The sequence below is a fragment of the Dendropsophus ebraccatus genome, chromosome 4 (assembly GCF_027789765.1).
Source record: "Dendropsophus ebraccatus isolate aDenEbr1 chromosome 4, aDenEbr1.pat, whole genome shotgun sequence".
NCBI lineage: Eukaryota > Metazoa > Chordata > Amphibia > Anura > Hylidae > Dendropsophus > Dendropsophus ebraccatus.
This window is the reverse complement of record NC_091457.1, coordinates 5,435,594-5,452,823: the sequence shown is the minus strand read 5'-3', so window position 1 is coordinate 5,452,823 and position 17,230 is coordinate 5,435,594. Positions and strand designations below refer to the sequence as shown.

At 43.6% G+C, this 17,230-nt stretch overlaps 1 protein-coding gene across 1 annotated transcript; it reads left to right on the top strand.

Moving 5' to 3' along the window:
- Positions 1–8,572: 8,572 nt before the first annotated feature.
- On the top strand, positions 8,573–16,687 carry LOC138789181 (vomeronasal type-2 receptor 26-like). Its single transcript, XM_069967786.1, has 5 exons — positions 8,573–8,758; positions 10,088–10,171; positions 13,293–13,493; positions 14,959–15,088; positions 15,780–16,687. The coding sequence occupies exons 1-5, from the start codon at positions 8,573–8,575 to the stop codon at positions 16,685–16,687; spliced, it is 1,509 nt and encodes a 502-aa protein (XP_069823887.1).
- The last annotated feature ends 543 nt before the right edge of the window (positions 16,688–17,230 follow it).

Genomic DNA, 17,230 nt, shown 5'->3' with positions numbered 1-17,230 from the left:
TATCATCCATGGAAAGCGATCCAAATTGTCCTACAGATGTTAACAGGACCGGTGAAGACCATTCCCAATTATTCCTGCAAAAAGAACTGGAAATTGGTCGCGTTTATTGGCGACCAGACTATAGGCACAACTTTGCCCATAACTAATTTTCTGACTATATATAAATATCCGGTGGTGAGTACAATAAGAGTCATTGTATTTATAGGAACAATGGAGACTGTATACTATAAAGCCAAAAGTAAGGTTTGCAATGTATGAGGACACAACCCATTATCAGGTTGTATTAGGGCCATATTATACAGAGCGATAATCTACAAAATCAGGCCGATTCGGCAAATCATCGCTCTGTGTACTAAGGACAACGATCAGCCGATGAAAACGATCATTGGCTGGTCGTGTCTTTATGTCCGGAAGTAAAATCATCTGCTTTCGGGCACGCATCACTATTACACGTAACAATGCACACCTGACAGCTGATGATTTTAGGTCGGTGGCTGATGAATGTATAAAGAAAATAATAAACTTCTACATATCTCACCTCACTCCCTGATATCCTGTTAGCTTCAGAACGCTTTCGGCAATGACAGGCCGCTCAGTCAATTACCCAGACAGCACCACTGCCCTGTCCCAGTGATTGGCTGAGCACCGGTGACCTCAGACACAGCGGGGAACAAGCCTTAGCTAGCAGGACACAAGGGAGCGTGAAGTTTATTATTTTCAAAGAGCTACACAGACATTGCTAACGATATCCGTGAAGCCCATGTTGCACGATTATTGGGCAGTGTATCGGCTCAGTAAGCAATCTCTCATCTAGCAGATTGGCGCTCGCTTACACCAATCATCCTAGGCCCTCCAGATAAGATGACTCTAAAGTCCACCTTCTTATCTGTATATAGAATATATACATATCCAGTCCTAATACAGAAGCAGCGTGCACGTGTCTCCAGACTCCTTACCTGCAGAGCGATATGTTGCATTTTATGCTGCAGCTTGCTCAATAAACGTCTGAGTCTGTGAGTGCTCTCCATCGAGTCCTTTGGAAGTGTTATCGTACATATCTTTACTATTTAGAGAAGGCTGCACCACCGGAACCATGTAAAGAGCATTCTCTGCTGTTTGGTCGGGATCCTACCTGGGTGCTTAGAGTGAGGGCAAAGGTGCCGAATGCTGTGTCTTGTGCCTTAGGGCTAAATATGGCCTACTCTCCCATTATTCGAAACACTGAGGTAGTACGATGTCTCATTGGTGGGAACTTTTGAAAATTGTATCTTGGTAAACAAGCAAGATTTTGTAATTGTCTCTTTGTCCCCATCCTGATACTGTACTAGGTAGAAAGCCCTTTCATTTTAACCCCCTGCTACCTGATTAACTCTGCTGTTGATCGGACTCCTTTCAGCTCTTCTTGCCCATCCATGTTAGAGACTCTGTAGAACTGCGGAGATCCCCCCGTGGAAGTAATCAGCTTGTCCTTATCTCCTCCCCCTACCACCAGAGGACTGAGCCTGAATGAGGCTGCGGTGCCCTCCAGCTCCGGTGTTCTGTCCTGATCCTGCATGCACAGATGTTACTTAAGCGGTGAGTGCTTCAATTCCCCAGGGTCTCGTCCAGACATTTACCACTGCTGTTATGCACTTGTAGCCGCCATCTTGCCTACACATGGCGCTGGATGGTGTATGACTGCTGCTTTTCTCTGAACATTGTATTAACCCTTTCACTGATAGCTGTTCCAGGCAGCCAGCACTAGTACCAGCAGGTTTGCAGCCACCTGGGGAGCTGCGTGTAGAGGGAAAGTTAACTGTTTAACCCCTTCTTTACTTGTACAGTGTTCTTTCTTGATACAAAGTAACTTATTTGCCTCTTTTTTAGGTCATAGAATGAATTGTCTTGATTTCAATTGTTTCCTATGCAAGAAATAGCGTGAATTGGATTGCAAGCATATAACAGTAAAAACTACTTGGAATGGAGGTAGTAAGTGTAATTAAAAAAAAAGTTTTAAAAAATATTTTAAAAAAACCTTATAAACCCCCCATAAAAGTTTAAAATACCTCCTTGCCCATTGTAAAAATAAAAACATGTTAAATAAAAAATAAATAAACACATTGCATATCGTAGCATGCAGAATTGTATAACAATGTTGTTCCCGCACGGTGAACGGCGTAAACAAACAGACTTTAAATTTAAAAAGAAAAGAAAACCACCAGGATTAGTGATTTTTTTTTTTAAATATTCATCAGGAAAAAATGTATAAGAAGCAATCAACATTTTTTCTTTTATACCAAAATCACACCTATAAAAACTAGAGATCATAGTGCAGAAAGCGACACCCTAACCAGCCCTGTAGGTGAAAAAATAAAAGCGCTATGGCTCTTAGAAGGCGGGGAGGAACATTGCAATAATTTTACCCGGACATCCAATGACCTTCATCATGAAGGGGTTAAGGACGCAACTGAACCCTGCCCCCCTTTGAGCCTTTGGAAAAGTCGCCAGCGTCACCCTTTTCTTACGTTCCTTCCTGCCCCGTCTTTCCTTATTTGCTCTCTCACAACTTTTGAAACCTTCGGTACAAGCTCAGACCGCCTCCAGCATCGTCTCTCTATCCTTTATGCCTTATTGAGGTCCGCCCCCACATAGATGGATCACTAAGATGCCCAGGTTTCTTGAATCCTTTTCTTGACTCACACAACCTCCATATCCAGCTGACACCTAGAAGAAAACTTATCTATTGAATGCAGGATCTAACTGTGCAACTCAATTTTTTGCCATACCTGAATCTGCTGGGTACAGTCTATGGACTCCAAAAAATATAAAGCCCTGATGTCTTCATAGTTGACTTCCTCCTTCCCTCTTCCTCCCTATTTCTCCCGATCTCTCTTTTTCCTCTATCTCCTAATTCTTTTTACTCTTCTTCTAACTTTGTTCTTTGATTGGTTTTTATATAGAGGCTCCTCGGAGTTTCATTGTGTCATGAACTCTTTAAGATTGTTAATCTTCTTCACATGCCCAAATGGTTTCTGCATGTCTCATCTGTATACAGTACTTTTAAAATTTTTGAATAAAAATGAGAATTAAAAACAAGTCGTAAAGAGCAGTGAGACATTCTTATTCGCTCTTGATCATGTAATGTGATGTAGTCAGCCGACACTATGACCCTCCCCTCTCTCTGATAGATCAGTTATGGAGCCACAGATGTGTCTTTAGGCAATCAGCAGCATTTTCCAACTTTTTTCCGGACAATTCAGAACGATCATGAAACATTCACCTCCTTATGTGAACTCATTGTGCACTTTGGATGGACTTGGGTTGGAATAATATCACTCCATAATGAGAGTGGATCAAGAGAATCACAATTATTAAAAGAATTACTGCTTAGGCGTCACATCTGTGTGGCATTTACGATACTATATGATTACTATGGAGAAGAGCATCTAAGAGATTATGAGACGGCTCGAAAAATGGTGTCGGTTCAAGTGATTATTCTCTGTGGGACTTTTCAGTATGAAATATTTAGGTCTTTCATGCCTGAGTATTTCAAGGGTGTGACCATGATCTTGGCTCCATCCTGGGCCCCAAACATTGTTCTTATAGAGGAGTACCCAGAGATCTTCAATTGCAGCTTTTCTCTGGAGCCTGAGTCAGCAGTTACGGCTGAATTCAAACATTATATCGATGATTTTTACCCTTTAAAATACCCTGAAGATTTATTGCTTCAGAATATGTGGATGACGGCATTTCATTGCTTATCAGAGAAAACAGACAAAAATAAATGGTATGAAAGGTTTTATAATATATCTCTTCACAACTGCACCGGGCTGGAGCGTATGAGGAGCACCTGGAACCACCTGTCTCAGGAAATGTATGACCCGGTGTACAATGCAGTAACATTACTGGCTAAGGCACTAAATCTCATAGGCTTGCCTGTACGTGACTGGGATAAGAATCCAGCATCTTATCAAAACCAGGTAAACCCTAGAACAGATTCTCCATGGTCAACTATAATCACATAAGTACAGATATGATCACAGGACTGACAGGTTTTTGCTTATGCAGATTACCTTGCAAGATCAGGAATTTGATAATGTAATAGTTCAGGTCATTCCACATAAAGTAATAGCATATATGTTTATTATTATTATTATTATTATTATTATTATTTATAAAATAGAAAAAGGGGGTAAAGTAAATTTTCATATCGAGAGGTTTTTTTTTTATTTATTATTTTTTAAACACTAATTTTCAGTCCCCTAGGGGACTTCTATAAGCAATACACTGATTGCTTATAGTGATCAATGCAGTCAGTATGTACTGCATTAATCTATGTAATCTGTACTCGATTGCTACGGGCCTGCTGAAGGCAGGGAGCCAGTACCAGTGTCAGAGCATCACTCAAGCCTTGGCTAGTAGGTAAAACTGGTTGGCTTTCTGAAAACGCGGTAATGCCGATCTCCCCACTAGATCATTGCTTTTTAACTGCATTTAAATGCAGCTGTCAGTTATGACAGCTGCATATGCAGTAAATGGTTACCTAGCCATTGCAGCTGATCCTGCCATGTCAGCCAATGGCCATTGTCCAGGTTATGAGCCCACTCTTTACCCCCTTATGGATGTCATGATGTACAGACATATTATAGGGGAGATTTATGAAAGGGTGTAAATATACACCTGGTGTAAACTGCCCACAGCAACCAATCACAGCTCCTCTTATATTTTACCAGAGCTGAAAGCTGAGCTTTGATTGGTTGCTGTGGGCAGTTTACACCAGGTGTATATTTACACCATTTTATAAATCTCCCCCTATGTGTCCTTAAGTAGTTATACCTATAGAGGCACTGGGGAGGCACCTGGTTGGTGGTGAAGCACCTGTAGAGTTAGCATAAACATCTTGTTGACAGTGCGACACCTCCCAGATGGCAATATCAAACAAATACAGGTACTTGCATGCTGTGCCAGTATTGTTGGGCATAGCAATGAGCAGCTGATGAGGAAGGACAGAGGATTCTGTCACTATTATGTAATGTACTGTATGTACACACCGCTATCTTCTCTCTCCTCACAGACAGTACATACAGTAAGTAAAGGTGGCCCAGGCCTTGCCATATTGCGGTAGGTATAGATGAACAGGAACAGATAAAAGACTCAGCAGTGTTTACCGTCAACTTTACACCAAACATCACATGCAGTTGAGTATCAGCTCTGTAAGTACATAACGTTGTCATGTAGCACACTGGATGAAGTATACTGTGTCCTGTTAAACTGGGGGGGAACTGGTAAAATTCCATCTCTGTATCTGCAGCACCAGAGTTTCCCTGTAGCACAGACCTGCCGGAAGCCTCATAGGGATGTATGTGACTGACATGGGAAAGTAATCTGTTTTTTAGTTGCTGTCTTGACTGTCAATTAAACTGTTTCGATCAGCAGGTTTCCTCCTATTTTCTGCCTGAGCCTTTATCTGACCGGAAGCACAAATTAGACATTGTTGTGTCTGGTCCCAGATTGATTAAAACTCAGATACCAGTTCATCCAGAGCTGGCACCTCAGAGGAAGAAGGCAGGTGTAATGGAGGATGAAGGTGTCGACCATAGACAACATAGAATGGTGACTTGCCAGTGGCTTGCCTGATGGTAATAAGAGAACTCCGCCCAGGGAAGCAGGTTGGACCAGTTGTCCTGACGAGCAGAAACAAAATATCGGAGATAGTTTTCCAGAACCTGGTTGACTCTCTCAACTTGCCTGTTGGTCTCAGGATGATAGGCCGAGGAAAAATCTAACATCACCTGGAGCTGGGAACAAAGAGCACCCAAAAACCTGAAGATAAACAGAGGTCCTTTGTAGGACACTATATGTTGAGGTAGGCTGTACAAACAGAAAATATGTTGAAGAAAAATACCAGCCGGACTAGGAGCAGAGAGCAGACCAGGAAGAGGCACAAAATTAGACTTTTTTTGAGAATCGATCGGTCACCACCCAGATGACTGTGTTACTGGCAGAAGGGGGAAGGTCCGTTACAAAGTCCATAGCAGTATGTGACCAAGGACGATCTGGAATGGGCAGAGGCTGGAGAAGACTGGCTGGCTTCATACGAATAGACTTGTTTTTGGTACAGACAGAACAAGAGGCCATAAAGTCTTTGACATCCTTTTCCAGACTGGACCACCAGTAGTGTCGAGAGATTAGTTGTCTAGTCTTTTGGATTCCTTGATGTCCGGCGATAAAGGAAGAGTGACCCCAGTTTAAATTCTTTTCTGGAGCGCTGGACGTACGTTTGTCTTGCCAGGAGGAGGTGGCTCCCAGCATCAGGTGTTCAGGTGGTATGATGTGGCAGGGAACCTCCTCTTGAGCTAGGACGTCAGATGCCCGCGAGTTCACAGACTAGGCATCCACTTCCAATAAAAACGGCCTGGTGGGGTCTGGAAGGGACAGAACCGGGGCAAAAGTGAAGGCTGCTTTCAACCTAACAAAGGCTAACAGGCTTGTTCAGCCTTGGGCGGGCACCGCTTGGGGTTTGTTTTTTTTTTGTGGGGGCCACAATTGGCGCAACCAGGGTGGAAAAATGTGGAATAAACTGCCGGTAATAATTGCAAACCCTGACGGGGAGTCTGACGGGGCATAGCCACTGAAAGACCGCCAAAAGTTTTGCCGGTTCCATCTGCAGACCACGATCTGAGAATATGTATCCTAGGAGGGGAAGGTTAGACTGAGGGAATGGACACTTCTCCAACTTGGCATACAGACAGTTGGCCCTTAGCCGTCGTAAAACTTGGCATACTTGAGCCACATGGGTCTGCAGGTCAGGAGAGTAGAACAGGATGTCATCCAGGTACACAATGACACAAACGTAGAGAAGGTCCCGGAATATATAATTGTCAAACTCCTGGAAGACCTCTGGGGCATTGCATAGGTGAAAAGTGTTGAATGTGGTCTTCCATTCACGAATCCTTATCAGATTATAAGTGCACCTTAAGCGAGCTCGGTAAAAATCAGAGCTCCTCACAGACGGACAAAAAGCTCCGAAATCAAGGGCAGTGGATAACGTTTCTTTTACTGTGACCTTGTTAAGACACCGGTAGTCGATACAGGGACGGTGAGACCCGTCTTTCCTTTGAACAAAGAAGAAGCTGGCACCTGCAGGAGAGGTAAACTTGCAGATAAAACCCTTCTGCAGGTTCTCCTTAATATACGCTGACATGGCCTCTTTCTCTGGAATCAAGAGTGGATACACCCTACCACGAGGGGGCGTTGCACCTGAAAGACGATCAATAGGGCAGTTGTACAGCCGATTGGGTGGCAGAGTGTCACCCTCCGTCCGCCATGTCTTCGGGGGGAAGGCCAGGTAGCGGTTTGGAGGAGTCGACCTGTGAGGAAAAGAGCCTGATCAGAGGTGTCTTCAGACAGCCGACAGAGCACTCCGATCCCCACTGTAAGATATCCCTTGACTTAAAATCCAGGCTGCGGGCATGAAGCTGCAACCAAGGATGGCCCAACAAGATAGCTGAAGAAGAGCAGGGCAAAACATAAAAAATCATCTTCTCAGAATTCAGCGCCCCCACCTGAAGGGTGACTGGTTCGGTCTGAAACCGTGACATCCCTAAGGGACTCACCAGTGACGAAGAGATAGTCAGAGGTCTGGAAAGTGGTTGCCACTCCCTCACCAGGGACGCAGCGATGAAACTGCCTGCTGAACCAGAGTCCAGAAAAGTGGTGGACAGGAAATGCCAGCCAGATGGAGTGGAAACCGGAAAGGACAATCGTGGAAAGGAAGCAGACATACCTAGGAAGGCCTCTGCTAATGGACCTAGGTGTGGAAGTTTCACGGACGCTAAGGACAATTCATGCAAAAGTGGTCAGGACTGGCACAGTAGAGACAGAGATTTTGCTCCCAACTTTGCGATCTCTTTTTGGAAGTCAAGCACGCTCTCTCTACCTTCATGGGCTCTTCTGGTGCTGGCGGAGGTGAAAAAGTAGGCAGCTTCTGGAATGCCGGCACCAACTGGAACGTGCAGCGAGGACGTTGCAGCTCACACTCTTGATGGACCTCCTCCTCTCTCTCAGACAACCGGACATGGATCTAAGTGGCCAGGGAAATAAGGGCATTCAAGGAGGTCGGGAGGTCTCGGCTGGACAATACATCCTTCACACGAATAGAAAGACCCTTATGTAGGTGGCAACCAGGGCAGCTTCATTCCAATCTAGTTCGGCTGCCAGCATGCAAAACTGGAAGGCATACTCGCCCAGAGAAGACTTCCCTTGTCGCAGGTTAAGGAGTGCGGTCTCTGCAGAGCATGCTCGGGCTTGCTCCTCAAACACGCACCAGAACTCCAACAGGAAGGCTTGGAGGTTAGCAGCAATGTGGTCATCACGGCTCCACAACGGAGTTGCCCAGGCCACAGCATTCCCTTCGAGGAAGCTGATGACAAATGCCACCTTGGAGCTTCAGTGGTAAACTCATTAGCCAAGAGCTCAATGTGCATAACGCACTGGGTAACAAAACCTCTGAACAACTTTGGATCTCCACCATACTTGGAAGGGAGCACGAGGCACAGATTCGGACCAAGTGGAAACATCACTGGAGTCGAAGATGATGGTGTTGCTGGAGGAGCCTGCTGTGCACATGCACATGCACAGCAGCAGACTACTGCTGGATGTGCTGAGACTTCTGCTGGATCCATTGAGACTGCTGTGCAACCACTCTAGCGATCTCACGGATGTCATGCACTGCGCCAGCACTGGTGCCTACTGTAACGACTGGAGTCTAGGATCCACTGTACCACTGATAGCGATGGCGTAAGCTGCAACAGGGAGCGGAGTCTAAGGGGCGGCTTGCTTACAACAGAGCCCACCGCAAGGCTGGATGGACTTGCTGCGGCAGGCTACCCCCAGGTCACTACCCCTGGCTAGGCTTGCTAACAGCGGCAGGTGGGGTGCAACTGGAGATCCTTAGGCAGGCAGCAGGAACCACATATGGGAACAATGGGCAGGAACCATGGAGGGGAACAATGGGCATGAACCACTGATGGGAACAACGGGCAGGAACCACGGGCGGGAACAACAGGCAGAACACAGAGAACTGGGAAAGCATGCAGAGGCACCAACAAGGAATGTTAGGACAGGGTCTTTGTTTATAGGGCAGATGATTGGTGCATTTAACCAATTAGGGATGTACTGTCCCTTTAAGGCTGCGTTCACACTACGTATATTTCAGTCAGTATATGTATATTTCAGTCAGTATTGCAACCAAAACCAGGAGTGGATTAAAAACATAGAAAGGATCTGTTCACACAATGTTGAAATTGAGTGGATGGCTGCCATTTAATGGCAAATATTTGCTGTTATTTTAGATCAACAGCTGTTGTATTGAAATAATGGCCGTTATTTACAGTTATATGGCGGCCATCCACTCAATTTCAACATTGTGTGAACAGATCCTTTCTGTGTTTTTAATCCACTCCTGGTTTTGGTTGCAATACTGACTGAAATATACTGACTGAAATATACGTAGTGTGAACGCAGCCTAAATCTGCGACAGCCAGCATGTGCGTGCCCTAAGAGGCGGGGATTTGCGTGCTGGGACAGCGAGGAGCAGGACTGTGGAGCGGTAATGAGCCCCTATGGGCCAAAACTGCTTCAGCACTGGGGTCCGGCGTCTACAGCAAAACGATGGGGAGACAAGTGAGTGCGGCGGTGGCTCGGAGCGCGGGATGCCGCTGCAGCCCTAACAAAAAGTAACTGTGAGGGAACCTTAGCAAACAAATCCTATTGAACAATGCTCTGACTTGAGCACTTAAACAGACAGATTAAATGTACTCCACTTACACCATTTGTTCTCCAGTTATGGAAGATTATTGTTCCTAGTGGGAATAGCCGTCTCCATTCTGTAGTTAAATTGGACACGTGTTTGAATTTGAGTGTAGGAGTGACTGCCAATTTCCATAGCTTGGCAATACAATTCCTCATAGCCATCAATATGTGGATCAAAACTGTTATATCCTGAACGGGGATATAGTCTGTATTCCTATTTATAAGGGTTAAGCTTGGGCCCCATGCCACTGGGTACATAAGCACCTGTTCTATAAACTTTCCGATCTCACACCAGAATGGAATTATCAGCGGCAGTCCCACCACACATGAAGGAGAGTTCCCACCCTACTGTTGCACCTTCAAAACTGTGGTGACAAAGGTGGAAATATTTTAGCCAAGCAATAAACCATCATGTACCAGCCGTACAACAGCCTACACGAGGACTCTAAGTGGCAAATACAGTGTTAGATTTTCGAGGGAAGTTCGTATACAGTGTCCCATTGTTTCTGTGAGAATGTCCTTTGCAAGTCCAATTCCCACTTGCACAAAAATGAGGGGGCGGGGGGGGGGGGATAAACAGCTGTGAAGATATAAGTCTGTGTGCTAAAGAGAGACCTTTAGATGCCTTCTTTTCATCAAGAAGGAGCTGCTCAAATTGTGTCCATGTAGCATCCAAAGTCGGTTCCACTTGTGACAATGTCTCATTTGTAGGTACTTGTAGAAGCCCTTATTGAATAGTCCATAAGATCTGACCAAGTCAGAAAACTGTAGCAAATGACCATCATCATAAACATTTTGTAACGAGACTATACCCTTGGAGATCCAGACCTGGAAGTTCAAGTCAAGGATCAGTTGTTCTATGACCTAAAAAGGTGTGTAAGAATACCAAGGGGTCGCACAATATCTAAGTTAAATACCTTACGTCCAATAAACTCCTGTAAACTCCTTCAGTGGAGCTGGATTTCTTAAAGGAGCTCATTTAAAATGATAATTACATCTGAGGATTTGCAAGCTAACGATCTGAGGATTTGCAAGCTAATGTGCTTCCTCTTCTGGCGTATGTTAGGGGTAAACTCCAGAGTTGGGCTACCCTGTCTTTGGCAGTTACTGGACGTATAAATTTAATAAAGATAATAGTTATGCCCAAATGCTTATACTTGTTAGAGCCCTCTATACTTCTTTAAGAAATTGCGCTCCTTATTTCATTTCTTTATTTAGGGTTCTGATAGTAGCAGACTACTCTCCAGTGCCCTAAAGATTTGGGTGGGATGCTTATCTACTACCTGGCAGGTCAACTACAGTACTAAGCCAAATGGGTGGAAGCAGGAACGCTACCTAACAGGGAACATCACCTGGCGCATGTTTTGGGACTATTCTGGAGGGAGGCATGCCTCATGGCACAAACTTGGGAGACAGGTATGGGTAGAAACTAAAAAACTCCAGTCTGATAATATGGTGGAAATGCCTCTCTGATAATATGGTGGAATCCGCCATGCCTTCCAGACCCTATTCCCATAGATGGGTCTTCTGTTTTCTAAATTCCCACTCATAGATATCATTTAATCCCATGGACCTAGAGGCCTTATATCAGCCATATATTCCTTCCTACTCAGATCTAAATTGGAACAGGAAACTCTACCAGCTCGTGCAAAATGGTCAGCCAATATGAATGGAGTGTCTGACAATGAATGGTTAAACATGTTGGCATCCCATAAGTCGGTGTTCCTGGCTGCTACCAATAAGCTAACGCAGCTTTATATCACACATCAGAGTTACTGTATCTGACTCCGGTCAGGTTGTATAAAATGGGTCGATGCCCGAGCACGGAATGTCACCGTTGTAGGGCGGATGTTTCTGACTTTTGGCATATGATATGGGGGTGTAACTGGATATGTGACTTCTGGAAAGAGGTATTGAAGGTTGTGGAGAGGGTTCTGGCGATTGCAGTGCCGTATGACACCAAGATATGTTTATTTGGCCTTCTAGATGAAGAAAAATGGTCTCACCACTACAGAATATTTTTAAAAGAGGTTTTATTTATGGCGTGTAAAACAATTGCGTTGCGTTGGATGGACAATAGACCTCCCACAGTCCAGCAATGGAAATCATTAGTTAACTCCATGCTCCCATATATGTATGTAACTTACAAAAATAGGGGGTGTTCTGCCAAATTCAGGTGTGGGGGCAATGGTGTGACTCTCCCTCTACTAACTACTCTCTGAACCAATACATGAGAGCTAGAGATAATGTATCAGTGACGATATGTCTTCATTTTCCTACGATTATTATTAATAGGTACCGTCTTACGTGCTGTTACTATTATTCTGAACAGAACGAGGCATGCCCGTGACATGCTTGATCTTTGACTATTGTATGTTTTCCAGCAGACTGTGTATGATTCCTTGTATGGTGTATGACACCTCTTTCTTAATATTATTTGTACAATTGTGTTAAAAATTTGTATTCCTTGGTGTATACACTTCAATAAACTGAGTTTAAAATGAAAATACACCAAGAACCTCTGCTAACCCAAAGAGGTTCCCCATCTTATAAAATGATGACATTAGCCACCCTTTGCTCTCTTAATTCTCAAGATCAAATCTGGACCCCCAAAGATCAGTTGAGGGTGGAATCGCGCCAGATGTTTCTTTGGTGTGTGTGTGTGTGTGTGTGTGGGGGGGGGGGGGGGGGGGGGGTGCAAAGTGAAACTGGCCCAGTTGCCCCTAGCAACTAATCAGCTTCCACCTTTCATTTTTCAAAGAGTCTGTGAGGTATGAAAGGTGGAATCTGATTGGTTGCTAGGGGCAACTGGGGCAGTTCTACTTTACACCATATTTGATAAACGTCCCCCATACTGTGTTTTGGCTAAAAAAAAACTCTGCGGCCAGACGTTAGTTGAGAGTCAATAGGGGGATATGTAATGTCATACCCACGGGAAGTTTTTGTGTTTGACAATTTTCAGAGTAGTTTGAAGCTTTTCTGCTTTTTTGCAAAAAGTGCAGAATGATAAGGACATTGACGGATCTGTTGGGGTATTAGAACAAAAGGTTTTTTTTATCTTTTATCTATTTTTAATTGTCATATATGGCATCCCAGATGGAGGGTAAATCATTACTGTATTTTTGTTGCCAAAAGCGGTATATCTTATTCACTTAGCTTTCCTTTCCATTCTGCAATCAGTAGCAGATTGTAAAAACTATTGGCGTTGTATTGCCGCCTGCATTTGCTGATGCTCTTGGTCTTGAGGAGTCAATGATCACCACATTCGTATCATCAGGTATAAATGATTGAAGGCCATCTGCTTCCATGCTCCCATCCTGATCATGGTTGTCAATGTGCTGGTATTTACCATTGTTCAGCTGGTTTGGTATATCTGTTATCTGGTTCCTTTATATGATGTGACACATAAATCTGTACTGTGCACTATGAAGATAATGTAGGGGCAATATATATTATTAAAATATAATAACTGTACTGAATAATGAAATCTTTATTCCCAGTTAATCCGCAATTTGAAGCTTCTGAAATTCCAGGGACATGAGTACGGAGAGCCGACAACCAACTATGTGATCCATAACAATATAATAGTCAACGGAACAATGAAAAAAATCAAGGTCGGCACCTTCCTGCCTTACACGTCTGAAAAATATCGGCTTCTGATCAATGAAAGTTTAATCAACTGGAAAACGCCCAACAATAAGGTGAGGAGTCTTTACCCATTGGGCTCCAAGTTGAAGGGAATCTGTCAGCTCCCGGGTCCTACCTGAGGTGCTGGCGGTGTGCTGTAGCTGGCAGTCCCCTAGTGAGCATGGTGTCTTTTGGTAATTTTCCGTGCAGTGGATTATGTACAATCTCATGTCTCCTACTGTACTGAAGAGGCAAAGGAGCTGTTCATGCCACACCCTGGCACACCTCTTCACTCATTCCTTATCTCTCTCCTTCATGAATAATCAATGCTGCCCGGCCTCCTACTCGCTCAGCTGTCAGCCTGTGTCTCTGATTGCAGAACAGTCCTCTGTAGGCAGGTTATGTCTGAAAGAAACATTCAGATATAGTTGAATCTCTCAGCCCAAATGTGTTGTAGCTGTGGTCTAGGGTTAACTCACCTGTCTAGAGACCTTCCAGCAGTTTATTCTCTGGTTCAAATCCCCTGATGGAAATGAAAGAGGTTTTATATATATATTTTTTTCTAAGTATTCTATCATTGTTAAGGCGATGTTTACACACAGTAGTTTTGTTGAGTTTTTTGGTCAGTATTTTGCAACCAAAACCAGGTGTGGATTGAAAACATAGAAAGGCTATATAAACACTGTTGAAATTGAGTAGATGGCCGTCATTTAATGGAAAATATTGTCTGTTGTAAAATAACAGTAATTATTTGACAGTGAGGCTATGTTCACATGCTGTTGAAGTTGAGTAAATGGCAGCATTTACTCAACTTCAACAGCATGTGAACATAGCCTCACTGTGATTTAAATTCACTACTGGTTATGGTTGCAAAATAATGACAGAGAACCAAACTGCTGGCAGGTCCCTAGACAAGTGAGTTACCCCTTGATCACAGCCCCTACACAGTTTCTTTCTTTCATAACATGCCTACAGAGGACTGATCTGCAATCAGAGACACTGGCTGACAGCTGAGCAAGCAGGAGGCAGGGCAGCATTGATTATTCATGAAGAAGAGGAAGGAGTGGAGAGGTGTTGCACGAACAATTCCTCTTTGCCTCTTCAGTACAGTAGGAGATGTGAGATTGTGCATAATCCACTGCACAGAGAATAACCAAAAGTCACAATGCTCACTAGGGTACTGCCAGCTATAGCACACTGTCAGCACCTCAGGTAGGGCCTGGGAGCTGACAGATTGTGAATCTCTATCTATTGGCAAATTTCCAAGACTTCCAATAAATGTTGAGGGTCCTAATTTGGCAACAGCTGAAGAGCCACGGATTGGTGACCACTGATCTTGGGAATTGATATTTTTGGGAAGTTTAGGGTAACCATGAAACATGGCGGCCAATATCACCATGTTATATAGAGGGTTACATTGTTAATAGAAAATGTGATGGGACTGGATAGAGAAGAGGGGAATCGTTGGGGATCAGCTCTATAAGGCTAGTGCTTCTTGTGAAATTGTATAATTTTTCTTCCTAAATTTCTTACTTTCAGATTCCAAAGTCTCGATGCACAGAAAGTTGTCAGCCAGGATGGAAAAAAGTTTCTGCCAATTCAACATTTGCTTTTTTTTGTTGTTACAATTGCCTTCCATGTTCCGAAGGAGAAGTATCAAATGTATCGGGTAGGATTTCCCAATGGTCTTCTCTATCTTAAAAGGGAATCTGCAATTTTCTACTAGGCACACATTACTGGATCTGGGGAAAACATGATCGTATGATGGCCTCGTAGACATATGGAAGAGCGTGAGGCAGCCACACATATTTAATTATTGTATCTGGCATTTGGACTTACTTAGCTTTTTTTTTTTTTTAAATGGCGTTTTTCTCTCCTTTATGGCTTTTTTTTTAGTACTGACTCGCTCATCTCTAAAGTTAACCCATTCCAGCCTAATAATATCACTAGTCCAGAGCCAACTCTAAACATGACACTACCCGGCTCTTTCCAGTGGCCCTGGTGTTACTAAGGCAATAGTAATGATCATCTTGTTAGGTGCCAAGTGGAGACATTACCAGATCAAACACTTGATGCCGTGGGTGTAACTAACTTCAGAATCATGAGATGACACGTCCTATATCGCAGTATACTGTTGTACTGTTTACTGAAGTCAAGTTTTGGTTGCAGAATGTCATATATCAGGAAGAGATTAAAGCATAATTGCACATTCAGTTTATTTTTATTTTTTGTGTGTGTGTGGAGGGAAGAAGAATGAGGCATTTTCCTGATCAGATTAAAAATGTGGCTTCTCATATTTACTTGTATTGTTGATTTATGCAAAGAGTTTATTTTATTTTAAACATTTTTAATTTCCCCAGACAGTGACAACTGCGAGAGATGTGCCGCCAATGAGATGCCCAATAAGAACAGAACTCAATGTGTCTTGAAAGTGATAGAATTTCTTTCTTTCTGTGATGATGGGATATCAATAATTGTTCTATCAGTAGTCATGTTACTTCTTACACTGACGGCTGTAATATTGGGGATTTTCATCAGATATGAGGACACCCCAATTGTGAGAGCGAATAACAAGAACCTGAGCTTTGTCCTCCTGGTCTCCATCATGCTGAGCTTCCTCTCTGTCTTCTTGTTCCTCGGTCGTCCTGTGGATACAACCTGCAGGTTACGTCAGATCTCTACTGGAATACTACTCTCAATATCCATCTCTTCATTGTTGGCCAAGACCATCATGGTTTACATGGCATTCAGAGCCACCAAGCCTGGAAGTGTGTGGAGCAGATGGAGTGGAGTAACGCTCCCTAACTGTGTGCTCCTGATCTGCTCCTCTGTCCAGGGGGTCATCTGTATGAGTTGGGTGACCCTCTCTCCCCCCTTCCAGGAGCTGGACACACACTCTTATAAGGAGAAGATGGTAGTTCAGTGTAATGAAGGGTCAGATCTTTGGTTCTACTCTGTCCTGGGTTATATGGGGATTCTGGCCGCTGTTAGTTTTATTACAGCTTTCTTAGCCAGGACATTACCGGACAGTTTCAATGAGGCCAAGTACATCACCTTCAGCATGCTGGTGTTCTGCAGTGTCTGGATAGCCATGATCCCGGCTTATCTCAGCACCAAAGGCAAATACATGGTGGCCGTGGAGATATTTGCCATCCTGGCCTCTAACGCTGGACTGTTGGGCTGTATATTCTTCCCCAAATGTTATATCCTTCTCTGCAGACCTGAGATGAATACAAAATCTTATATACTGAAGAGTCAGAGAGGGTGAGATTGCTCATCTTTGGCTCCTTAACATATTTCTTGTATTATTACTGTGAATACACTTTTATGTTGCCTTATGTTAGTGGAATAAAAATATTGTGAAATACGTATTCCTGCCTTTTGTACTTCCCATACAGCATTTTATTCCTCATTACCAGGAATGTATGAGAATCCATCGAAATGATCAGAATTAATTCAGTATTAGTAGTACTTGACTGCAGAACAGAAATAATGTTAATCAAACTGTTCGAGAAAAGTTAGGTTTGAGTCGAACATCTCGATTTTTGCAAATTGAACCAAACCAAACATTTTACTGTTATCGTTCGAGTGCCGTTCTGCCAGCCAATCAGTTCAGAGCACATAGAACTGTCAGAAATGTCATTGCTGAGGAGTAGGGGTCTCATTGGCTGCTAAAATCACATGACCATCTCATAAAAAACTCACTTTGATGCATTCTGGATGCCATTTTCAGCTCACTCACTGTAATAGACAGAGTGTTCTCTCAGTGTCTCATTGTTTTTTATGCATGCTGCTTTCAATTAGACAGACA